Source organism: Siphateles boraxobius, unplaced genomic scaffold (genome assembly GCF_051911475.1).
Source record: "Siphateles boraxobius isolate OS27281-9 unplaced genomic scaffold, OSU_SipBor_1 6, whole genome shotgun sequence".
In the NCBI taxonomy this organism is placed as follows: domain Eukaryota; kingdom Metazoa; phylum Chordata; class Actinopteri; order Cypriniformes; family Leuciscidae; genus Siphateles; species Siphateles boraxobius.
Window position 1 is genome coordinate 24,709,457 of NW_027509186.1, and position 26,028 is coordinate 24,735,484.

General features: G+C 35.6%; 3 protein-coding genes across 5 annotated transcripts; all 3 read left to right on the forward strand.

Moving 5' to 3' along the window:
* Positions 1 to 4,699: 4,699 nt before the first annotated feature.
* Positions 4,700 to 11,148, forward strand: tp53i13 (tumor protein p53 inducible protein 13). 2 transcript variants are annotated; one of them, XM_077208365.1, is made up of 9 exons: positions 4,700 to 5,308; positions 5,487 to 5,558; positions 6,099 to 6,134; positions 6,334 to 6,392; positions 7,498 to 7,576; positions 7,684 to 7,812; positions 8,922 to 9,128; positions 9,252 to 9,915; positions 10,014 to 11,148. In XM_077208365.1, exons 1-9 carry the CDS (start codon positions 5,216 to 5,218, stop codon positions 10,124 to 10,126), a joined length of 1,452 nt encoding a protein of 483 aa, XP_077064480.1. In that variant the 5' UTR covers positions 4,700 to 5,215; the 3' UTR covers positions 10,127 to 11,148. The 2 variants fall into 2 exon arrangements, with proteins under 2 accessions (XP_077064480.1, XP_077064481.1); XM_077208366.1 differs by lacking the exon at positions 6,099 to 6,134 and having other exon boundaries at positions 4,703 to 5,308.
* A 401-nt stretch (positions 11,149 to 11,549) lies between these two features.
* On the forward strand, positions 11,550 to 18,338 carry mmp20b (matrix metallopeptidase 20b (enamelysin)). Of its 2 annotated transcripts, XM_077208363.1 has the most exons (11): positions 11,550 to 12,206; positions 14,292 to 14,624; positions 15,107 to 15,345; positions 15,442 to 15,590; positions 15,679 to 15,804; positions 15,955 to 16,113; positions 16,238 to 16,409; positions 17,170 to 17,303; positions 17,389 to 17,545; positions 17,627 to 17,730; positions 17,817 to 18,338. In XM_077208363.1, exons 2-11 carry the CDS (start codon positions 14,505 to 14,507, stop codon positions 17,915 to 17,917), a joined length of 1,461 nt encoding a protein of 486 aa, XP_077064478.1. In that variant the 5' UTR covers positions 11,550 to 12,206; positions 14,292 to 14,504; the 3' UTR covers positions 17,918 to 18,338. The 2 variants fall into 2 exon arrangements, with proteins under 2 accessions (XP_077064478.1, XP_077064477.1); XM_077208362.1 differs by having other exon boundaries at positions 11,577 to 14,624.
* A 307-nt stretch (positions 18,339 to 18,645) lies between these two features.
* Positions 18,646 to 25,565, forward strand: mmp20a (matrix metallopeptidase 20a (enamelysin)). Its single transcript, XM_077208367.1, has 10 exons — positions 18,646 to 18,759; positions 19,579 to 19,814; positions 20,070 to 20,218; positions 20,303 to 20,434; positions 23,389 to 23,550; positions 23,635 to 23,746; positions 23,835 to 23,977; positions 24,698 to 24,854; positions 25,177 to 25,274; positions 25,340 to 25,565. Exons 1-10 carry the CDS (start codon positions 18,646 to 18,648, stop codon positions 25,438 to 25,440), a joined length of 1,404 nt encoding a protein of 467 aa, XP_077064482.1. The 3' UTR covers positions 25,441 to 25,565.
* Positions 25,566 to 26,028: the final 463 nt, after the last annotated feature.

Below are 26,028 nucleotides of genomic sequence, written 5' to 3' on the forward strand. Positions count from 1 at the left end.
ACTTAGTTATGGCTTCTTCAGTCCCAGGCGCCTTCGATACACCCTACATTTTATTAGGTCAGCCAGCTTTCATCTGGATCAGGTGTCCATGTCCAGACACATTAAGATGTAGTGGTGCTTTCTTGATTATTCATTATATGTGATGCTTTATGCGTACAATGCCAGCTTTAAGATATCAGATATATGTTCAGTGCCTTGAATGCGTTAATAATTCAAATATTAAGTAGAGACATGCCAAGATGAATGTTCTCATGTAGCTGGAAAAAAACACTCCCAAATTTAGAGTCTAAACATATTCCACCCATGTAATGAAGGTCCATTTAAGGTCTGGATCATGAGTGTGTTTTGTTATGAATATATTTGGTTGTACTTATTAAAATGAGCTTAATGTAACGCTAAATACTTGTGTTAAACTTTTGAGGTGCCTTTTAATAGCTGCCAAGCAGAAGCACTTTATGTAGTGTGTCATGTTTCGAGGAATATTTTTACAAGCGTTCTCAGTTATGGCAATGATTAATGCAGGAGTAAACTGTAGTGTGTGATGGGGGATGTCCAGTATGTTTACTGTTACTCTTTTCAAAAGGTCTATGTGGTAATTTTAAGAAAGTGGTAGATATGAATTGTTTAGCGGTTTTACTAGTGTTGTCATGATTTGTCACTGCATAAGGAAAACAATGTAGAACCTGTTTGAATGTATCCTGACCTTCGACAGGTTTATGTTGTGTTTTTGGCACTCTAGGAATGTAATGAGTGTGAATGACTTGATTTTTTTTTTCCTCGGAAGGTCGTGACAGCAGGCTTAGTTTTGTGACACTTAATAGGAGCAGGCAAACACTTTTGATGGTCTCATGACCTCCACACTAAATAGCACTGTTTCACATTTAGACACATCTACTGTTTATTTATTATTACTATTTTCCATATTTTGAATAATAGTATATTGAGTATACACTACCGTTCAAAAGTTTGGGGTCAGAAAGAGTTTTTTAATGTTTTTGAAAGTGAACGCAGTAATATTGTGAAATGTTATTCAATTTAAAAGACATGTTTTCTATTTATATGTATTTTAAGTAATTTATTTCTGTGATGGCAAAGCTGAATTTTCAGCATCTTTACTCCAGTCTTCAGTGTCACATGATCCTTCAGAAATCATTCTAATATGTTGATTTGGAGCCCAAGAAACATTTATTATTTTCAATGCTGAACACAGTTGTGCTACTTTTTGTAAAACCATGATATTTTTTTTTCATGATTCTTTGATAAAAGTAACAGCATTTATTTGAAATATATATAACATTAAAAATGTATTTACTGCCACTTTTTATCAATTAAATGTGTCTTCTGGCTCTTTATTTCTTTGGGGTAAAATTTCACTGACCTCAAACTATTGAATGGTAGTGTATATCAGAGGAGAGTAGCATTATTTCAACCAAACAGCTGTTGCCAAGTAGATTCAGAATGTTTTATGTTAAGTTTTAGTAAAAACAAGTCACGCAAAATATTTTTTTCCTATCTTTTACCTACATTTATGTTTACAAAGGCATAGGAGAAATGCCATGCAGAGACTTTCATGAAGATTTTCTTATGATGACTCACCCGATTTTGAGTTTATAATCAGTTCACTGAAAATGATTCACAGAAATTAATCAAACTTACATACTTTTCCATTTTTGGTAGACTAAATCATATCTTTTCGATTTACAGATTTTCTGAGCCAACTTCATGAGGTGCATACTGGGATTCTTTTTAAATAGTATTAAAAAAGTTAACACTTGCATTCAGTCTGATGTGTCCAAACAAACGTTTGACTGGTAGTGTCGGTACCAGTAATTACATGTATTTTATTAAATCAATAGCTGCCCCAAAGATTTACCAGCCAAAAAATATATATTTTAATTTCCTCCCTCATTTGTTGGCTGTTATAAGTGACTGAGATGACCAAGTCGGTGAGTAGAATTTCATCCCATATAGGCAGAGATCTTTTAACCCTTTCCCCCTGCTCTCTTTCTGTCCTCTGTGCCGCCCGTACCACAGGTGTCAGTGCCTAGTATTGTGAGGATTTGAGCTGTGCTGCCGATGCCCCTGCCTGACCTCGCTCTCCCCCTCTGCTTTACATGCCATCACCCCACGCCAAGCTCCGCCTGGATCCAGCGTTTGAACGCACGGATGCCTGAATGCACTTTTTCGGGGAATTTTTCAAGCTAACTTCCCCCCCCAAGCGAGTTTGTCTAGTTGGTTTGCGTTACATAACTTTGACTGCAGGAATCAAGTTGACTGACTCATCCTTGTGAATTTTTTACTCACGTTTTAACACTTCTGATGGAGTACATTGTTACCTCCCCACCCTTCTAAATCCATTGTGCAATCATTGGTGAAGACTCTCCCGGCAAGATGTGTCCTTTCCTTAATATTCCACTGTCCAAATCCACTTACTACCAAATGGATCCGGCTCTAATGTGAAACTCCAGAGTCGTTGTCTGGGTAGAGTGTTCATATTGTATATTTGATTTAAAATAGAAATTAACTAAATTGATGGCGACTTACGCCCCCCCCCCCCCCCCCCCCCCCCCCCCCCATCAAGATTCTGTGCATATAGACATATTAAAAATTGTAAACTATGTACCTTGCGCTTTTAAAGGGGTTTTTGGCCCGTGTACTAGGAGCCTTGGGGCTCCGGGGCCTCAGAGTTGAACTTCAGGGAGTAGTGTGTGTTTACATGTCACCTCTGCACACTTTGTGTTTCCATTAGTATTTGAAATTCACAGAAACGTTTCGGGTCCTCTGTATTCTCGCCACCTTTATTCTGAACCCTCCATTCATGTGAATGTCAGAAGGTGCAGCATAAGAGCTATAAAAGGCACTGAAAAGAGTTCTAAAAGGATGCAGGCAAATGTTTCTAGTTTTATTCTTCCCAACAAATGATCAGTTTTGTTTTTTTAGTACCTTTTGGGTGAGGGCCGTTGGAATTTGGTTGCCATTACTTATAATTGTGGTTTTATTTGTCATACCTGCCACCAATATAGATTACATATTTTATTTTTTATTCTATCTTAGTTTTAAACTTGTCCTACTGACTGAATTTAGGGGATATGTAAGTAATACTGATATATGAGAAATACTAGAATGGAATGCAAACTTATTTTCTAAATAGTGGAGGTTCAAACCTCTGGTCAAACACTGTGCCATCCCACAGCTGCCAAGCCCGGTCACTACTGCATGAAAGAGTGATGGTTATTTCAGTTCTGATGGACCTGAACACTCCTATCGCCAACACTACAAAGAAATGAAACGGAGCGATAGAGAGGGGCTGGTCTACGGGGAAGGGCTACATTTCTTGTAAAAAACATCAGTATTCGATTGCTGTGGTCGAAATGGCATACTAACGTACTCCATACTGAAATCCTTTTTAAAAGTAGTATATTAGTATGCCGTTTTCACACGCACCCATTGTCCTCTGGCTCAGCATCACCACTATAACTCATATGTAACCTGTATCAAACTGTATAGATCGTGTATCATGTTATTGAATGTCTAAAAAGATTATACAAAAGTTTAAAAATACAGAATAAATGGCTTGAAATTGTATTAAAGTATTCATGAATCAGAGAAGACAAAAGTCTAGGGATAAATGAACTATTTTTTCTGTTCTGTAATTACTGTTGTGTTAATGGAGGAACACTGGTCAGTGTAATAAATATAAATTTAGTACATTATGTCTGACTTTTTATTCATGGAGTTATGATTGCATTGAAGCTTTATATGTCATTTGGGGCAAAGATCTCATTTCAAATGGAGATTTTTTTTATAATATTGATTATTATATTGACAGACAGCTTGAGGTTTTCCTTAAGTTGCACTCTACATTTCTAATGTCAGTTCACTTTTGTCTTCTTGTTAGATGAAATGGCAACAATCGTTTTTCTTGGCCACTAGAACATTTTATTTTAATGTGGTAAAACTAAATAATCTTTTTCGGTGTAATAATTTTCCAAGTCTCCTTTATTTAGGTATAATGTTGTTCTCAAAAATAGTATGTTTGCTTTACAATTTTGTTTCACAGCAGAAGACAGTTTAATCCCACCGGTAAAATTGACTAAATTTACTAGTTGAGTGTGAAGTCTAAAAAAAACTTGAAACATTTTAAAATTAAAATTAAAATACTTAAATTCATGGGAACATTTTACATGGTTGTGTATATAGCTGTTTAATGCCATTTTAGATGCAGTTTAGCATGCAGAACAACTCATTGCCCAATGCGTTTAGTACCATTTTTGGTACTTATAATGTTTAGAGGTTCAATTATTCATGTATTATAAAACTCTAGAAATTATGATGACAGTACATGTAAACATGTCAGAGACAGATGTCATAGTCCAGAGGGAAACGCAGAGGCTTATTTCGAATTTAAAGTTGATTTAGTCATATTATATTATTTATTTATTTTTTTCATTCACTTTTCTTGAGCAACTACCAATAGGTAAATGAATGAATAAATAAATCAAACTGTAACTTTACTGTTTACAACTTTTTACATACTTTCACTTTAGCTTTGCGTTTTTCTCTTATTGGTTTATAATTATTATTGATAAACAACATATCTTGCAAGTTGCAACATTATTTACTGATAATAGACTTCCTAGTTGGTATGACGCCGAGGAGTACGAAAAAGGACGGAAACGAATTTTGAACCATGTGAGCCACCGTAGACCGAATATGTGTGTGTATCCCTGAAGACTCAAGATCACTTCTCATGTTGTTATGTATGTGTATAAATGTTACGTGATCTTAGGCTGTACTGACAAACAATTATAAACAGACATACGTGCGTGGAAGGAAGATGTGTTTACGGCTCGCGATAATCCGATCCGTGTTGTCAACTTTTAACTTGTCAAAAGAGAAACTTCAGTTTATAGAAACCCAAGACTAACGTTAAACACTTGGTTTTAAAACATCTCTGACTGTTCTGGTTTATTATGAATCGAGATGGCTTTCTCGGTAGTCGAACGAATCCGTAGCTTGTTGGTTTCGTGTTTCTTTAAGTAATAACTTTCCAACAATGAACTTGTGTTTTATCCTCGAGCTCAGCATGGATCATCAGACGCTTTTAAACACAGTCATCTCATTTAACAAAGTCCTACAGTGTGTTGTAGTTTTGTGGCAGAGATACCGTAAACCTTACAGTATTGAATGTATTTAACTGGACTGAGATCAAGTCATGAGCCGTCGAGTGATTCTCCTGTCTGGATTAATTTGTCTCTGTGTGACACATTGTTGCCCCTCCAGCCTGACACACTGCGACAATGGCAAGGTATTTGCTCAATTCACTCTACACCACGTTAGAAATTATAAAATGGTAACCAAAAAATAGTAATCAATTGAAATGTCAAGCAGTGACAGGCGCAGTCCTGCTAGATGACTTCTAAAACTATGTTTGGCACGGTCTGTGGTAACTAAGAGATCTCATTTTCTTATTACAATTATTTCAGACAAATCTAGTCACAGACCTACCAGGACCTGAAGAGCTTGTGTGTCAAGAGCTCTGGCCACAGTCACAGACGGTAAAATATGTTTTTATTATACAGTGCAAAACTAAACTACTCTGTACCAAATGCACAGTGATGATTAAAAAAACTAGGGATGCGCCGATACCGATAACCGATAATTATTTATATTTGAAAGCCAATAACTGATATATAGGCCGATAAATCTAAATAAAAAATTTTATATAATTTTTGAGATCCTGATTAGTTACAAAAACAAAAGTCTCACAATTAAAAGCACACAATTATAATGTTCTCATTGTAATTTATGTAGCCTAATATAACAGACTTGTGCTGCATATTGCACTTTACTGTATATTTTCTTTTTGAAGTGATTTCAATCATATTTCAAAACCATCATGGTGAACAGTGTGCATCTGAAAGTGTCTCAGCTGAAGGAAATAATCCATTATTTATCGGCTTTAATGTATCGGCCAAATTTTCTTATTGAGCCAATAACAACATTAAAAATGAACGTATAACTTCCGATACCGATATGGTGGCCGATATATCCCTAATAAAAACATGACTGATGGATGTTCCTTTTTGTTATTTCAGATTATCCCTGATATTGACACAAAACATATTATAAAGGTAAATTAATCTCAAATGGGACATGTTGACAACATTGTTCACTCTCAAGCATGGGATTGTGCACTGTAATGTTATGACCAATTCAACTCTGTATTATACATTTACAATAGCAGGATGTTATATTTGTGCATCATATCTAATAAAGTAGGCCTTTTAATAAAAGTATGTATCTTGTAACTTTGACTTTTGTCCCTTGCAGGCTGCTGATTCCATCTGTATGGACACACCCATTACATACAATGACCGTATTCCCACCCAGTAAGCTGACACACTCTCAGATCCTGTACCTGACATTTCTTAGCTGTTTACTTCTAATATAAGGGTTGTAAAGAATTTAATCCGGTTCAGATTCCTCTAAAAGGGTTCACCCAAAAATTTTAATTCTTTCATCATTTACTCACCCTCAAGTTGCTCTAAACTTGTATTAATTTCTTTTTTCTGCTGAACACAAAAGAAGATATTTTGAAGAATAAGGATAACTAGACAGTTGTTGGGCCCCATTGACTTCAATAGTATTTTTCCCCATACTATGGAAGTTAATGGGGCCCATCAACTTTCTTTTGCTCATAATTAAGCAAAAATACATAATCAATCCTTCTTTCAAAAAGTGTTTTTGTCTTACCCTGATTCACTATGGTAAGCCGTTAACAGATCCGAATGTCATTTGATTAGAATTCCCAACCCTATTCAGATGTGTAAAGAATTTCCAACCTTATTCAAATGTGTAGTTGTGCGTTATCAGTTTAAATTGTTGTGTTTGTAATACTGACACGACACCTTAAAATAAAGTGTAACCGTGTAATTATACATTTAGGTACTGAGTAATAATTAACTACATGTACTTACTATAGGGTTAGGGTTAGGAATAGGGGTTGGTTGCATGTAATTATGTAATAATGCAATTATTTTAATGACTCTCTGTGGTCATTAAAAATCCCAGGATGTCCTTCAAAAAAGAGTTATGGTGTAACCCTGGAATCCTGGCCAAATTTGCACACTGGACTCTGTCCATCACCATGGCCTCCCCTATTATCATCCCTATATGCTCATTGGCTTCATCACTGTCTCCTCTCCACCAATAAGCTGGTGTGTGGTGTGTGTTCTGGTGCAATATGGCTGCCATCACATCATCCAGGTGGATTCTGCACATTGGTGGTGGTTGAGGAGATTCCCCCTTTTATGGAAAGCGCTTTGAGTACCCAGAAAAGTGCTATATAAATGTAATGAATTATTAATTATAATTTATACAGTAACTACATGTGTAATAATGACACTGTAAAATAAAGTGTTACCGTTCTGTAAAATAAAGTGTTACCGTTGTGTTTTTTAAATAAGTTGTTTTGTTTTTGTTTTGTTTTTTCAGTGGTCCTTACCGGCCTGTTGAGGCCGGGAGTGGAGAGTACCTCTACTGCCCCCCTCAGCGCTGGCTAAACAACCTCAATGTAATTCCAGTATTCATACTATTGCTAAACGATCACAGAATTCATACTGTAAATCTAAACCTAAAGCTATTTTTATAAATGAGCTCTGAACGTGTTGTTTCTGACAGAATGGAGCGCTGGTGTTCCTGTATCACCCGTGTGTCTCAGCGGAAGCTCACAGGAGTCTGGCGGTGTTGGCTCATTCGTGTCTGCCTCATTACATCCTCACACCCCACCTGTGGCTCAGCCAACACAGAGTGAGTCACCATTCACAACAGTGGCTTACAGTAGACACAGGTGTGAGCACTGGATGGTTTTCTGTGACTGACGTCAAACAATTGTAGATTACATTTAGTATCAGAATTATTTGATAACATTTTACAGTCAATTTCAATCAACATTAATGCATTGTTTAATTTGCTAGGCTAATTTATAAATATATTATTGTTCATTGTTAATACATTATAATTCATAATATATTAAATAATGTTAATTTATACAACTTTATGGCTGGTTTCACAGACAGGGCTTAGATTAAGCCAGGATTAAGCCTAAGTTTAATTAGGACAATTATTTAGCTTTTATAAACGTGTCTTAGAAAATAACATTATTTGTGTGCATCTTGAGACAAAACAATGGCACTGACATATTTTAAGATATGTCAGTGCAAGTTGCTTTCAGTTAAAACAGCTCAAATATGCATTTTAGGTTCATTTTAAAATGTATTAATATTCACTACTGTTCAAAAGTTTGGGGTCAGTAAGATTTTTTTAAATGTTTATGAAAGAAGTCTCTTATGCTCACCAAGGCTGCATTTATTTAATCAATAATACAGTAAAAACAGTAACATTTTGAAAGTTAATTAAATTTAAAAAAAAATCTATTTTAAAATGTAATTTATTCCTGCGGTGGCAAAGCTGAGTTTTCAGCATCATTACTCCAGTCTTCAGTGTCACATGATCCTTCAGAAATTATTTTAATATGCTAATTTGGTTCTCAAGAAACATTTTTATTATTATTAATAAGAATTTCTGCTTAATATTTGCTGCTTAATATTTTTGTGGAAACATCTTTGATGAATAGAAAGTTCAAAAGAACTGATTATTTCAAATAGAATTTTACTAGTACTGTCACTTGATCAATTTGATGAATCCTTGCTGAACTAAAGTATTTATTTCTTTTTTTTAAATCTTACTGGCCCCAAACTTTTGAATTGTAGTGTGTCAAGATCCATTAGTTCACAATAGCTAATGCATTAACTGGTGGTAACAAATTGAACCTTACTATAATATGTTACCAGTTATTTTTATGCATTTAAAAAGCACCATTTCTGACAAATATCTCATGTCTGTTATCTTTCTCAAAGCCTTTAGCTGTGGTCTCGTGGGGTCGCTCACTAGAGATGTCCCGCATCACAATTGGGGTTTGTGATTGGTTGCTTTCCATTTCCTCCAATATTAGTCAAGCTAGTACAAGCCAAAGAGCAAAGTACAATCTGTATTTGACAAAACCAGCACCGGTGCACAATCCAGTGAACACCAGTAAAGCGATGTCCAAAGTGGAGAGATTAAAGGTGAAGAATTTGCCTTACATTGACCAATATATCAGTCAAGATTTGTATTATGATGCAGTCGTTTTATGTAAATAGAAATGCTTATGTTAACCTTCTATGCTCGTCTTCTCCTTTAATTGCTAGTCTCTTAAACACTGCTGCATGGAGGCTCTCAGTCTCACCGAGGTACAGAGGACTAGAAGGAAAACCAGAAAAATCAGAAATGTCCTCAAACAATCACCAGAGAAAGTGGAACTGAAATATGATGTCAAACCAGACAAACTTAACTGCACAGAGAGTGCAAAACTGAATTGTACAGACACACTGCCACAACACTACACAAAGGAAATGGCCTCCTTCTCAATGCTAACTGTCACACAATCTCTCAGTTTAGCAAAGGACTCTGAGAAGCCAAAGAAAATTGATGCAGAGAAGCAAATTTTACAGAATAAAGTGACTGAAAGACACAAATATCAAATAGACAGAAAAACGCACAAGAAAACTATAGCGGAAGGTAAGAGGCATCGCATCAAGACTGACACAAAGGCACAACGATCTCGATCTGGGTGCGGGGAGCTTGGACAGTGTGGAGTCCCAGACTCAGTGTCTCCTCATATAGAAGGGCCGCTGAGGGGGGAGAAGATACCCATCCCACGAACTGATGAGGCCGTATGGGCAGCAGGCGCTCTGGGCTTCCTCTTAGTGCTTCTCACCCTGTCTGTGCTCCATACACGTCTCTATCGCCACTGCCGATCTTCCACCAGTCTCTACTGGCACGACAAGCAGCAAGACTATGAGAACGTGGGTGGTGAGTACACACTCTCGAGTTCTTCATGTTGCGTAAACCTTTTATTCTGTCACCTTCCCATGGATGTTGGCTCAACAGAGGTGTTGTTTGTGTTCCAGACATCATCCGCCGAAGGCTCAGGATGGTTGGCCGGAGGAAGAGGAGAAGCAGCCTGAGCAGGAAACAGGAATGTGCACTATTGCACTCCAGCAATGAGGAGAACTCTGACTAGCTGAGAGGATTGGTGAACACTTGTAATCACAGACACCCTGTTTGGACTATATTTGCACTCTGTATTGGAATATCTGCCCAATCATGTGGCACTCATAGATTAAATATGAATTTTTTCTGTTCATAAATCAATTTTGAAGCTGAAGAGAACTTGTCCGTTTACACATTCGAAACAACACAAGACAATTTCTCTCTGGTATTTCGTACAGTGACACAATTAAGTGATAAAAGTTTATCACTTAATCTCTACAGTCATTTTACTACCATTCAATATAGATATACCCTTTATGGTAGCTGAACGTCTGATGCATTTGGCCCACAACTGGAAACACTTTTTTTCACAACTGGAAACACTGATTTTTCAGGAGTCGTCATCTGATTGGTTGAATTCTACAGGATGTCCGGGAGACGCATGTCGAGTTCTTTAACAGTCCGCTTGGAAAAAAAGATGACGTGACGCTGAGCCCCTCAAGGGAAATACTTTTTTGTGAAAACAACTGTCATAATGTGCACTTATCAGGATCAACTAAATGCTGGATTTTCAAACGCATTTTAAGTATGTAAAGTTTGTGGCATAGACTCTTTAAAATACATCCAAGAGTTTTGCACTGTGGTCTGTTATTGTAGGGACATCGAAGTTACATTTTCTCGCCCCCAAACATGACGCAGAACAAAACAAACTGATTAGTTGCTTTACATGTCAGTATGACGGCCTTTGGGCGGTCTTTGACCAATGAAAACTGCTATGGAGTCCAGACTTTCTGCCATCAGTCTGAAGATCTGTCTACGCAAGACTCAGTTCAAGCAGACTAAAGGATTGGAGAAATGTGACGCTTTGCCCCGAAGGTCTAGTTATGACATTCTGATTAAACATTATGAGGTCCAAAAAAGAAAAAACACATGCAAGGATGAACTGTTCACAATGCAATCTTTAACATGCATTCAGAATTTTTTCATTTCATGCCAACTTTAAAATAATATGGAATGTTTTAGTTACATTAAAGCATTTTTTTCCTACTTGAATATTGCACTTGTAGCATTTTTCCTAATGGGAGGTTTCTAAAATGCTGTCATCATTTACTCACCCTCATGTTGTTCCAAAACTGTAAGACTTTCTTTCTTCTGTTGAACACAAAGAAAGACATTTTAAAGAACGTTGATGACCTAGTTTTTATGTTCCACAGAATAAAGAAATGTATACAGCTTTACAACAAGATGGTGAATAAACAATGACAAAAAGTTACATTTTTGGGTGATCTATCCCTTTAACTGGGTTAAAAGCTTATTGTGATAAGTTTGGATGAAAACATGAGTTTTTACTCTATAGCCCCGTCTGTTGGTGAGAATGCCTGTGGTTTTTGTGTCACATGACTTGACACAAGGAGGTGGCAGTAGAGACCTCTCTGGTTCCGCTGGCACTCAGTGAATACTGCGCTGCACTAAAGTTGAGCAGATGCTTTTTCATCCAGGAGTGTTTAGCATACTAATTGTCTAGGTCAGAAAGCAAACTAGTGAAAGAGTACAGTCATGCCAGTTTTGGCAGTGACCTTATTTTGTGTTTTGCAAAGTTTGCTGCTTCATTTGTTGTGGTGTTCATTAACATTGTTTCTAGATTGTTGTGTAGAGTAGTCAGATGCATTTAATTAATTGCAAAAGGCTTCACTGGCCAAAACAAAAACAGACAAATTTCACAGTTTTTTGGCCCTGGCACATGATGATTGCTAAGAACCAGCTGACCATCATCGCTTTGCATTAAAATGGCCTCACGTGCAAGGAAATTGCTGAAAAGTATATTGCACATGGAATAACCATTTACCAAATCATCAAGAACTTCAAGGAGAGAGGTTCAGTTGCAGTCTAGAAGGATTCAGGACGTCCAGCAAGTGTCAGGAGGACCATCTCCTGAGGAGTCAGCTATGGAATCATGTCACCACAGTGCAGGACTACTCAATATTGGCTACAGATTGAATCTGCATGCCCAGTGAGCTGAAGACCTTTGGACAATGGCCTGGTGTCAAGAAGGTCAGCAATTAAGTCACTTCTATCCAAGAAAAGCATCAAGGACACACTGAAGTTCTGCAGTAAGTACAAGGATTGGACAGCAGGTATTTATTCATTAATTTTAGTGCATTTAAAGATCACAGTGAATCACATTATTCCATATTCCAATGATTTCTCACTGAAAGATAAAGGCATTGTCCAGGCCATCATGTGGATATAGTTTTCCAAAACCTTGCTTATCCAGTCACTATGAGGAAGAGACTGATCTATGAAAAACAGCAAAACAAGCTCCAAAATAACATTGCCAATACATTATCCTATGGTGACAAATGTTGTTGCCTAATATTGGTCCTATGTGAAAGAGATATCCTGGGTGATATTCATCACATTGATTTGAAAATAATCATCATGTTTAGCATACGTACTCATCGTATGTCCTCCTCACCCCTCATATGTTAGATCTTCTAGCAGTTCTTACGAGGCCTAAAACAATGTCATTTCTGACTGTTCAAAAGAATTAACCGAATGATTGCCTCAATGATAACCAGGATCATATTTTGCAAGTTTGAGTGGTTGTGAGTTGTGCAATGGAAGTCATTTGAAAGCAAAATAAGGAATGCAACGCAATCTGTGGATTACTGGCTCACGGCTATGTATTGTGAAACCATTGCAGAAAACGAGACGCCACAGAGACATATCACATATGAGACGAGCTGTTGATGGTATATATTCTGTATGTTTGGCTATTTCTTTCTTCTTTAAGGCACCCTGGCAGGGCTCTTGGCAGGCATGTGAGGCTCAGTGTGTCCAAGAAGGGAAATGCTGTTGCATGTTTCAGGATGTATTTTTCTTTAACCCTCTTTTGCCTGTATGTTTGATAAACGTGAGAAAGGACAATGTTTTCTACCCTTTTAGACAAGCCCTGGGTTGTCTGGATTCCGCTTACATTGCACTCTACATGCTACAAATTGAGCCCAGTTGTTCAAGGAAGGAATTTTATTTTATTTATTCTTCTCACCACAAACAATTTTACAATTAGCCACTTTGGCATTTTATGGCAGAAAGGCAGTAAGCCCACAATTACATCTGCTGCAAAAATTCTTTTGCTGGCATTTCTTGGACTGTAACTTAAAATTACACGTTTCTTTAAATACTGTCCTCCTACTCATTCATGTTACCCATTTTAGCAGAAAAGCATTTATAGAGGGTTTTGTGCAATGTCTGCTTTACTGGAATCCAACACTGAAGAACATTATTTTGCCATAATATCTGCATGTACATTATTCTGCTTGTTATGCATACTTACCAAAAAAAAGGTATATACGAACAGTTATATTACAATAATATTTACGTCATAACAATGCAGTAATTTTCACTAGTTGATAACAGAGACCTGAAGATTTGTGACAGTTGTGTTTTTATGAAATGAGTGAGTGAATTCATGGTGAAATACAATGAAAGTAGTGTCACCTGTTTTAGGGATGAGCAGTTTGATAGAGTGCAATAGTCAGGATCCCATTCATTTTCTCCATTTGGAAATTGATTTTTAACTATAACTTATAAAACTTCAAAGACAGTACTCCTATGAATTGAATACTGAATACTATGACTCTCTGATTGCTCTCAAAACTATGAAAGCATTCAAATTCCAGTGAGGATGTATTCCAAAGAACTTTTCTGCAATGAACAGTTTAATAATGAAGCAAAGTTTCTCTTTGTTTAAGAGCAAATGTTGGTGTAAAAAGCTAAAACTTTAGTTTTTAAAATTGTAAAGAATGTACCAAAAAGTATTTATGCATAAACTGTTGTATCAGCTTTTTTTTAAGTAAAGAAAAGAAAACAAGAATGTTTAAATAAAAATATTTACACAATTAGACTTTGCCAGATTCTCAAGGAAAGGAAACAACTGCATTCATGAATAAACGGTCCAGATCACCAGATATACTGCAAGTAACACTCCACTGTACAAAACATTGTTGATATTAGAGTTATGGGGAGGAAAAAACTATTTCCAGATGTTTTTATATTTATTTATTCTATTATTGCCAACAAACAGCGGATAATGGAAGATACATTTCATTGGTCATGAAATACTGCAGGAACTATGGATATCACTCAGACAATCCCATGTGAAATCTAGGAATTGTGTTTGTTTGTTTTTTTAGGTAAATGTCTCCTTTGATGCCCATAATTTGACACATCTCAGCATCCCTCTTTTCTTGTGACCAGAGCAAACCACTCCCTAAGCTTGAGGTTTTCCTGGTTTTGGCACTGTCTGAGTCATAATAATACGTTAAAAAGGGTTCACATCAGCTAAGACTTTCAATGTCTCCTCGGACGGGCCATATTCAGAAGCTTCTGTGGTCTGCTGAGGGGTGATGCATGTTTTGCTCTGTCTAGTTTGTGCCTTTGGCATTTTTGGTCAGTATCATCCAGCACCTTTACCACTTGAAGATGATGGATCGGCACCTGCTCAGAATGACCTGTCCCTGGCAACAGTAAGTCCTGCATTTGCACCTTTTTAATGCCACTGGGTTAGTACCCCAGCTCGTGTGTGTGTGTGTTTATTTGTTTGTTTGTTCTTAATGAGCTCAGGTGGAACAATCCACAATTCTATAAGAGATTCTGTGTGTCATCTTCCATTCTCATTATCAAGTATTTCATTAGTAACAGCCAGGCGTGTTTTATTCAGTCATTCTATTCATGCACACATGAGCTAAAACACAAATAACTTCCCATATATCGTGTTTATTTGTTTTTGTCTAATGTGAATGTTTGCAATTGAACAAATGTGTTCAAAGAACACATTTGAGTAGAATCACTAGTGTAAAACAATGAAAATATACAAATGCAACAGATTTTTCCCTAAACCTAAAAGCATATATAAGTTCAAAATAAAGCTTATGAACTGGGTTAAACACGTGGGGAAAAAGACAATAGTTGATACTTCCTGTGGTGGTTCCTGCACGTTTTCTTGCAGAAATACCTGCAGCACTTCTACAGTTTCCAAGCGGATCCTGCAGGCCGCAGGAGGAGGAGTCGTCCCTCTTTCTCTTCCAAACTGAAGGATATGCAGAGCTTTTTTGAGCTGAATAGGACAGGAACCCTGAACCCAGAAACCCTCGCTGTCATGAGGACTCCTCGATGTGGTGTCTCAGATGTGGAGGATTACAGTCACAGACGTGGAAACAGGTGGAAGAAAAACCTCATCACTTATGGGTAAATACCATAATTTACTTGTATATGTTAAATAAAATGCTCTTCATTTTGATCGCCCACCATGTATGGTAATGTAAGCGGTACACAATCTTCCAGTGTTGGGAGGTACACCAGTGACTTACCAGTGAAAACAGTGGACGCTCTGATCGCGTCGGCTCTGGATGCATGGGCAAAGGCCAGCCCTCTCACTTTCCTGCGCTCATATTCACACCAGGCGGACATCATGGTGGAGTTCGTTGGAAACGGTAAGTTAGCATCCACTTATATGCACATTTACTTTTGAAGACAACGTTTTTCATCCGCCATGTCATTTATTCTGCAATGAATATCTAGAACATGGCGACTCCTTCCCATTTGATGGCCCAGACGGCACACTGGCCCATGCTTTTGGCCCAGGGGAAGGCATCGGTGGGGACGTTCATTTTGATGAAGCTGAAACATGGACAGCTGGATTCAAAGGTAATGTACATTTTACTTTAATTTAATGTATTATTTATTATTATTTTATATGATTTTTTTATCTATTTTTTTATAGACATACTCAAATAATATAGGTCTTGGTATTAAAAAGAAAGCCGTTAACTTGTTTTCTCTCTTTTTTTCGGTCAGGATTTAACCTGTATGTGGTAGCTGCACACGAGTTTGGTCATGCACTTGGTTTGAAACATTCGCAAAACCCAGAATCGGTGATGTATCCGACATATAAACATAGTAAAACACACAATCTGCTCTCGAGTGAAGATATCATAAACATCAACACACTCTATGGTAAAAATAAATCATGTTTCAAAGTCTATGACTGTGAAATTGTAATATCGTGGGAACAGAGGCAGTGTTCAGTTTCCACATTTATATGAGAGATCACATGTCTGTGTGTTTTTTTCTCCAAAAGGGCCAAGGGACAAAAGGCCCTTTCCATCTTCAAGATTTAGCTTGGGCTATCCCAGCAACCCCTGGTTCAGCGGTTCATTTTTCCCTGTGTCATTCAAGGACACGTGTAATCCCGATCTGACTTTTGATGCTGTGACTACTGTAGGAGAAGCTATTTTCTTCTTCAGGGACAAGTATGTTGATCATATAGTGTTGGCTGCCACTTAAAATCCATTTGTTAAAAAACAAAACAAAGAGAGAGAGAGAGAGAGAGAGAGAGGGAGAGAGAGAGAGAGAGAGAGAGAGAGAATGAATGAATATGAGCTTGTGAGGTGTGACTTTTGTTCTCGTAATTGCAACTTTATCTTTAACATTAGCAACACAGTTTGTATCTCAAAGTTTTTCTTGTAATTGGGACTTTTTTTTATAATTGGGACTTTAAATTTCACAATTGCAACTTTATCTCATAATTGTTACTATATTTCTCATAATTATGACTCATAATTATGTGTTGTTATGACTGAAAAGTCTTCTTTACAATTCTGACTATATATCATATTATGACTTCATTTCTCAGTTGCAAATTTATTTCTTATAATTACAACTTTATATCTCACAGTTTTAATTTTTTCTTGTAATTGCATCTCTTTCGTATTGCGACTTTTTTCACAATTGCGAGTGTTTCTTACAATTGTGACTATTTCACAATTGTGACTTTCTTGCAATTATAGACACAATTAAACACAATAAATTGAGGTTATCATGCTCTTATTTATATATATATATATATATATATATATATATATATATATATAGGCCTATATATATATATATTAAGGTTATCATGCTCTTGAATAAATTCTTTAGAATATTTACTTGCTTATAGGCTATCACGTGTACAGTTTTTATTAAATAGGGTTATTAAATGAAATATAACTCTTTGTATCATTTCAGGTACTTGTGGATAAAGCACAACAATCAAAATGATATAAAGGAAGGCCCCATCAGCAATTTCATGCCAAAAATTGATCGTCAGATCGACGCTGCTTACTGGGTCCCACAGCGGTCGACAGCATATCTGTTCAACGGTACAGACATGGTTTTACATTGTGCATATCTGTATTGCCTTCAAGATTTAAAACAACATCAATTCTCAGTGCTACTTCAACACAGGTACGATTTTCTGGACAGTGAAAGGATCCCAAGTAAAAGGCAGAGCGAAAAACATCAGCAGTCTGGGGTTCCCGTCATGGGTAGAGCAGATAGATGCTGCGGTCCACATTCACAAAACTGTACACACCCTATTCTTCACCCAACATCAGTACTGGAGGTGAACTATAGAGATACAACAGCAGTGTATCACTAATATCAGCTTTATTGTGAATGACATTGAAAATGTTTTTTCTCATAGGTATAACGAACACAACAAGACAATGCATGACTCAAGCCCGCGGAACATTTCTCATGATTTCCCAGAAATAAATGGACCCATAAGTGCAGCCATTTATAAAGATGGTGCGTATTAGATTGATTACACTTGGTCTATAATTTATCTGTATTTTCTGTAACGTAACTTTTATCCATCACTGTACTTTTTTCAGGTTCTCTTCATTTCTTTGTTGGCTCAGATGTGTACAAATACGACGTCAAACATAAGGAAATTATTGGAGCAGATAAAACAACTTCCTGGCTTGGATGTTAATGGATATTTATTATAGACCTATAGTTCCTGAATCTAATTTTAATCATTATTTTTGCGATTCTGTGTTTAGTGCCGCAAAAGTGGTTTAGAAATGACACACTTCACCTGTAAAGATGGTATTAATTATGTTGTATTGAATTGTATAGCATTGAATTTCATGTGATAAATGCATCTTACTGTTTGTCTTTGGAATATTTGTAATATGCAAATGTTTTAAAAGAGTCAGAATGTGGTATAAATTCAAATGTATTTTTCATCTGACAAAATGATAATCAAAAATGTATGACTGTATCATTACTTCTAAAGAAAATAACTTTGCATTCAGTTCTGCACTTGCTTGCCTGAGGTAAACCAAAGTATTTAGCCTGAATATGCACTATTGCACTATATGCGTTTATGATTGCAATAAAGAAAAGTCTTGTACTTGCTTTTTCATGCAAAATTAACATTTAAGAATATCCCAAATGAACAGTACTGTATATAAAATCATTTACTACAAATCATGACACAATCATAATCCTCTTCACTCCTCCATAAGCCCCACTAAGACTTCTGATGAAAAGCTAGACGTGACCTCATTTTGTGGATGATAAAAGCCACTAAATGCCTGACAGTAAATTCTTGTTTGAGGGCCCGGGTCCCACGTGATCGCTTATTACCTTTAAGGTATGCTTGAGTTGTATAAGACACAGACATAAAAGCGAAAACATGAGAGTGCCATGGTCAAAATGAGCGGGTTGTGGCCTTGGATCTTGCTGTGTTGGATGGTGAATAGAGACATTGTAAGGACTTCACGCGTGACTCTTCAGAGACCCAGCCCGCAGGACATCCAACATGCCGAGGTTTGTCTGGCGTCATGTGCATCTCTAAGCTACATATCCAACATCTTTTACTTCACTGATCATCTTTGGTTTGTATTAGACAGATTGCGCTAGTGTTTTTTTGAGTCATATAACTAATGTTTTTAAAGATACTTCTGGTGTAGATGGTGCAACATCATGTAACAAATTCCTTTAGTGAATACTTCATAATAATATCAGTGATTATAATGATTGAATTATTATTATGATTTTACAGTGTAAATATCCTTAATAAATAATTATTTAAATTGATTATTATTTATTAAAATATTTATGAGTATTTATCAATTATCAAATATTTTTTATTATTATTAATTTAACATATTCATGTAATACTTATTATTAGTATTAGTATGTTATTAATTGGACAGTCATAGTAAAGTAAATAAAATAATTAATAAACAATTATTTTTAAGCCTCATTTAATATTTACTATTATTAAAAGTTAATATTAATTATGGTAAAAGGACTGCATTTATATAGCGCTTTCACAGACCCAATGGCCACCAAAGCGCTTTACATATTATTTACGGCGGTGTCAGCCATGCAAGGCTTCATCCAGCTCGTCGGGAGCAGCTGGGGTTAGGTGTCTTGCTCATGGACACCTCGACACTTGGTCAGGTGGAACCGGGGATCAAACCACCAACCTTCTGGTTTGTAGACAACCTACATGAATCACTGAGCCACTGCCATATTCATAGATAATAGAAAATATAGACTATAGACTATAGACTATAGACTATTTCTAAATATAGAAAATATAGACTAAAGCTGATTTTCTGACTGTAATAATTCCCACAGGAATATCTGCAGCAGTTCCATCACCTGAAGACGCGCAGTCGCGGTAAAAGGCATGCAGAACTCATGAAGGAGAAGATCAGAGAAATGCAGCATTTCTTTGCCGTAAAGGAAAGTGGTCTTCTGGATCAGAAAACTGTGCATGTGATGAAAGAGGCCAGATGTGGAGTGCCTGATGTGGAGAATTTCAGCGTTTATCATGGACGGTCCAAATGGAAGAGCAACACCATCACTTACAGGTCCGGCATAGTTACCTCTTACTTGCTTTATAAATTTAGAGTGCTATCATCCAAATTTGTATGAGTATTCCTTCAAAAATTGTCTCTTGAAAAGTGTGTCTTGGTTGTTAATATACTGTAGGTTCAAGTGTTATTGACTGGGAATAGTCAACTAGTGTTAAAGCCTAAGGATTTTGTTTGTTTGTTATTCCTCCCATGGAGTCTCTCAGGTTGCAGCATGTCTTTTGTAAAATGTGTCTCATTTGAATCCTGCAGGATTGCGAGATATACCCCTGATCTCAGTCGAGAGGAGGTGGAGAACTCCTTGCGTTTGGCTCTAAATGTATGGAGTGATGCTGCTCCTCTGAAGTTTGTCCAAGTAAACCATGGCAAGGCAGACATTACCTTCTCTTTTCTTTCCAAAGGTACATTTTAAACTAATCTAATCTATTTTCTTTACTTTTATACTTTGGAAACACATGTGAAAACCTGAAATTTTGTTCACCTAGCACATGGAGACTTTTTCCCTTTCGATGGGCCTGGAGGGGTGCTAGCTCACGCTTTTGAGCCTGGAGAGGGCACTGGAGGAGATGTTCACTTTGACGAGGATGAAACATGGACAGCGGGACACAGCAGATCAGGTACAGCACGGTAAACATTCATTCACATAATGCAGCTGTTGAATTAGCTAAGGGGTATTTGTAAAGAGTTGCAATAGCAATGCAGCACCATGGGTGGGTGAGCATGATTTAAGAATGGTCCAGATTTTATTATTATAATTATATTATTATTACATTATTATTATTATTATTATTATTATTATTATTATTATTATTATTATTATTATTATTATTCAAGTCAAGTCAAGTCAAGTCAAGTCAAATATATTTATATAGCGCTTTTCACAATACAGATTGTATCAAAGCTGCTTCACAGTATCAATCAAAACAACTTAATGTTTGTTTATTACTGGAAAAAAGACATCCAAGTTTGGTAGAGCTGATCAATGGTATGATTGGTTAATTAATTTGAATATCCCCAACTGAGCAAGCCAAAGGCAACAGTGGCAAGGAACCGAAAAACTCCATCCAGTGACCTAATGGTGTCCTAACACCCCATCAAATGACCCAATGGAGAAAAAAAACCTTGGGAGAACCCAGGCTCAGTCGGGGGCCAGTTCTCCTCTGGCGTTTATGAACTAGAGGCCGAATTTACAGTAACTGTAAGATAAAAAATTTATATGAATGCCTGGCTAAATAGATGCGTCTTCAGTCTAGTTTTAAACTGGGAGAGAGAGTCTGAGCTACGAACAATATCAGGAAGGCTATTCCAGAGCTTCGGAGCTAAATGTGAAAATGCTCTGCCTCCTTTGGTGGATCTGGATACCCTAGGAATGACCAGAAACCTCGAATCTAGTGATCTTAAAGAGCGCAATGGATTGTAAGGCGATAGAAGATCCGTTAAATAGACTGGAGCTAAACCATTTAGAGCTTTATAAGTCAAAAGCAATACCTTGTAATTAATACGGAACTTTATAGGTAACCAATGAAGTGATGATAAAATCGGTGTTATATGATCATATTTTCTTAATCTAGTAAGAACTCTAGCGGCTGCATTTTGGACTAACTGTAGCTTGTTTATTGAAGATGCAGGACAACCAGCTAATAAAGCATTACAGTAATCTAGTCTCGAGGTCATGAATGCATGAACTAACTTTTCTGCATCAGAGACTGATAGCATATTACGTAACTTAGCAATGTTTCTAAGGTGGAAAAAGGCTGTTTTTGTAACATATGAAATATGCTTTTCAAAAGACAGGTTGCAGTCTAATGTAACACCCAGGTCTTTTACTGTAGCGGATAGAGTAACAGGGCATCCTACTATGTTAAAGTCGTGCTGTGAAAGGTTTTGTAGACGTTTTTTAGAACCGATAAGTATTACCTCTGTCTTGTCTGGATTTAATAAAAGAAAATTATGCGTCATCCAATCTTTTATATCTTTAACACAATCTGTCAATTTGGATAATTTAGCGTATTCATCTGGCCGTGAGGAAATATATATTTGAGTGTCATCAGCATAACAATGGAAACTAATTCCATGTTTCCTTAGAATATTACCAAGTGGCAGCATATATATTGAGAATAATAAAGGGCCTAACACAGATCCCTGCGGCACTCCATAGTTTGCCGAAGTTATAATCGATTTTTCTCCATTTAAGTAGACGAAATGGTAGCGGTCAGATAAGTATGACCTGAACCAGCTTAATGCTTGTCCTTGAACACCAGTGTAATTTTGCAGTCGATCTAAGAGTATTGTGTGATCTATAGTATCGAACGCAGCACTAAGATCAAGTAAAACTAGTACTGAGATACAGCCTTGGTCCGAAGCTAAAAGTAAATCATTTGTGATTCTAACAAGCGCAGTTTCAGTGCTATGATGTGGCCTGAATCCAGACTGAAACTTTTCATAGATGTCGTTTTCTTGCAAGAAAGAGCCGAGTTGAGCGGACACAACTTTTTCTAATATTTTTGACATAAATGGAAGATTCGAAATGGGTCTGTAATTTGCTAGGTTATTTGGATCTAATTGTGGTTTCTTAATAAGAGGTTTTATAACTGCCAGCTTGAACGTTCTTGGAACATGACCTAAAGATAAAGATGAGTTAATAATATTGAGAAGAGGCTCTTCCACTACAGGTAACACTTCTTTCAGTAGTTCAGTTGGTATAGGATCTAATAAACATGTTGTTGTTTTAGATGAAGTGATAAGTTTATTTAACTCTTTTTGTTCTATGGTTGTAAAGCATTGTAATTGTTCTTGCGGGGTAATAATTGCGGCCGAATTATTATTATCATTGTTGTACATTTTTATGAATTCAGACAGACTTATGAGAGTCAGACTGACTTTTATTTAATTAAATAATAATTTTATTATATTATTATTATTATTATTATTAATTTGTTGTTATAAATTAATAAATAAATACAGAATGATTTTTATTAAATAATAATGATAAGTATTCTTATTAATGTACTGTTATAAATAAATAATTAAATAAATAAGTACAGACTGATTTTTATTAAATAATAATGATAAGTATTCTTATTAATGTACTGTTATAAATAAATAATGAAATAAATAAATACAGACTGATTTTTATTTAAGTAAAACATAAAACATAAAAAATAATAATATTGTTATTAATTATTTTTATTATTATTGTTGTTATAAATAATTAAAACATACAGGCTGATTTTAATTTTATTTTATAATAATAATAATAATAATTAAGTATTCATGAAGTATTATTAGTTGTAGTAGTAGTATTAATGTATTGTTATAAATAAATAAAACATACAGACTTATTTTTATTTAATTAAATAATTATAATGACAATAATAATAAATTATTATTATTATTAATGTGTTGTTATAGATAAATAAAAAATAATTTATTTAATTAAATAATAAGTATTATTATTAATGTATTTTTCTAAATACATTTTTATATCTTTTTTTAAAATTTGTATTTGTAATACATTTCTGTAAATAATATTTAATAATCATGAATTGTGTTGATGTGGATGGCACTCCAGGATACAGTCTGTTCCGGGTGGCAGCACACGAGCTCGGTCACTCTTTGGGTCTGTCTCACTCAAGGGACCGCACTGCTCTTATGTATCCAAAGTACAAGTTCATCAACGCTGAAACATACAAACTGCCAAAAGACGACACACTGGGGATTCAGGCTCTGTATGGTGAGTCACTTTACCAAAGAAACATTTTTTGTTTTTATACTGAACAAATAGTCATTTGGTTCCCTTTTTCTCTTTTTTTGAAAGGAAAGAAAACAAAACAACAGAAGACACCTGAAATCCCCAATAAGTGTGATTCCAACTTTTCTGTTGATGCAGTGACAATATTCGGAAAAGAAATAATTTTCTTCAAAAACAGGTGAAGCATTTAATCATCTCTACTGACAAATTAAAAATGTAGATGATAGATAAATGTTCATGGTATAAAGTCTTGTACATGTCTCTAGTTACATGTGGATGAGAACAAACTGGAAGACATACTGGAACAGACTAAGAGAAGGTCCTCAGAGTGTTTTTCTACCGGGCATCACCTCGCCTGTGGATGCAGCCTATGACATTCCTTCAAAACAAGTGGTATATGTGTTCACAGGTAAAAAAAATAAAAATTAATAATAATAATAGCATGCTCATGCTGCCAAATCAACATTATCATTAAAGAAAGAATTTTCATAAATTGAAGGCTTTGCTGAATTTGATAATTCTGATGTATTGAATTTTATTTTGAAACTTGATTAATTTAAACATCGTGTTATTATAATATAGTTGTGTTCTTATTCGATTCAGTCATTGTTCTTCTCCATGTAGGCCTACACTATACCGTTCAAAGTTTAGGCCTAAGATTTCTTCAAGGAACTTAATACTTTTAAGGATGCATTAAATTGATCAAAAGTGAATGTAAGTTACATTTATAATGTTATAATGTTATACGAAAGATTTCTACTTAAAATAAGTAGTTAATTTGAAATCTTTTTTTTTTCTTTTTTTTTTACAAAAATATTAAGTAGCACAACTATTTTAATAATAAAAATAAGAAATATTGAGCACCAAATCAGCATATTAATGATTTCTGAAGGATCATGACACTGAAGACTGGACTGATGATGCTGAAAATAATGCAGCATTATGTCATCACAGGAATAAATTACATTTTAAAATATGTTAAAATAGAAAACAGTTATTTAAAATTGTAATAATATTTCACAAAATGTTTATCTAAATGCAGTGAGCATAAGAGACTTCTTTCGAAATCATTAAAAGAAATCTTACCGACTCTTTTGAACTGTTTTCCCTTTATTCTTCTGTTTATTAGGTCATAAATATTGTGTGGTTCACAAACTGGAGTCAATGAACTATTATGGCTCCATCTATGAGTTTGGATTTCCAGAAACAGTCAAACAAATAGATGCTGCTGTTCATGTCAGTGAACGCGAAAAGACCTACTTTTTCACAGGAAACTACTATTTCAGGTACAATTTTACAAACGATCATGTTGTCTAGGAGGAGAAAACAGCTAAATTCAACCATTAGAATATAGATATTTGAGATATCTTTCGTTTTAAACAAAACCCACCTATGTAAATAATAACTGACAACAGGCCATTGAATTGTTCAAAAACAATGCACACCCGCTACGACGCATTAGCCTATACCTTGTCTTAATGTGTGGTAAATGTAATGTGTAAATGTGGAATAATTGACTCGTGACTGTTGAATTATTAGAAAATAATGCAGGGTGTGATATAAACTAAAATTAAACTAAAATTGGAACTAAAATTCCATATTTTGTAGTTATGATGAGAAAAGAAGTGTGATGGATCCTGGATTTCCAAGGAAAATTCATCCGGATTGGCCTAGCATTTTTGGGAAGGTGGATGCAGCTTTTGAAAGTTTTATATCAGTTTTCTCCGTAAAACATTTTCCCTTATAATTATATGCATGTTTTTCTCAACAGGCCATATTCACCTCTTCTGCGGATCAAAGTCATTTATCTTCAGCCATCAGAAAAGACGTTTGCTCAGCATTATGGACACTAATGCTTGGCTTGGCTGCTAAGAATTGAAAAATAAGAAAACAACCGATCACAAGTACAGGAAGGAAATGTTTGACTGACTATTGTGCCTCATACATCATCAAATGTTAAATAAGTTTAGCTGTACAGTATCAAGAGTTATTTTATGTCATGTGGTCAAAATTATCAGTGAATTAATATATTCTCTGGAATTATATATATTCAATATCTTTGAAAACATATCTGCATATCTCTGATTGACTATATTACTTAAAATGAAATGCACACATGCATAGTGCTTTTTAAATAACTTTGAACATAAAGCATCATCATTACAGCAGTATTCTCCAGTTTAGTGAGCAACATTATGTGAGAAAATGAGCAAAACCATATTCATTTTCACTTCACTTGAAGTTCATGGGTGTGCCTAAGGTATTATGTTGCTATTTCAATTTTGGTTTATATTTCAATTTTACATTTGACACTTAAAGAAAACAAGATGACGCAGTCCTGGCCTGGAAGTCATGAGAAAATAGGCAAAAAAACCTGACATATCTGAACTAAAAGCACCAAGACTCTGATTTAAACTGATATGGCTTGTTAACCTAAATAGTTTGGATTTAATCAAAATA

Bases quoted from the DNA above. Each gene is read 5' to 3' on its own strand.
- tp53i13 (XM_077208365.1), top strand. From the start codon at position 5,216: ATGAGCCGTCGAGTGATTCTCCTGTCTGGATTAATTTGTCTCTGTGTG. The intron at 5,559-6,098 runs GTAAAATATGTT...TTGTTATTTCAG, and splicing joins TCTGGCCACAGTCACAGACG to ATTATCCCTGATATTGACAC. The intron at 9,916-10,013 runs GTGAGTACACAC...TTTGTGTTCCAG, and splicing joins AGACTATGAGAACGTGGGTG to ACATCATCCGCCGAAGGCTC.
- mmp20b (XM_077208363.1), top strand. From the start codon at position 14,505: ATGCATGTTTTGCTCTGTCTAGTTTGTGCCTTTGGCATTTTTGGTCAG. The intron at 15,346-15,441 runs GTAAATACCATA...ACAATCTTCCAG, and splicing joins AAAAACCTCATCACTTATGG to TGTTGGGAGGTACACCAGTG. The intron at 16,114-16,237 runs GTAAAAATAAAT...TTTCTCCAAAAG, and splicing joins AAACATCAACACACTCTATG to GGCCAAGGGACAAAAGGCCC.
- mmp20a (XM_077208367.1), top strand. From the start codon at position 18,646: ATGAGCGGGTTGTGGCCTTGGATCTTGCTGTGTTGGATGGTGAATAGA. The intron at 19,815-20,069 runs GTCCGGCATAGT...TGAATCCTGCAG, and splicing joins AGCAACACCATCACTTACAG to GATTGCGAGATATACCCCTG. The intron at 24,855-25,176 runs GTACAATTTTAC...CATATTTTGTAG, and splicing joins ACAGGAAACTACTATTTCAG to TTATGATGAGAAAAGAAGTG.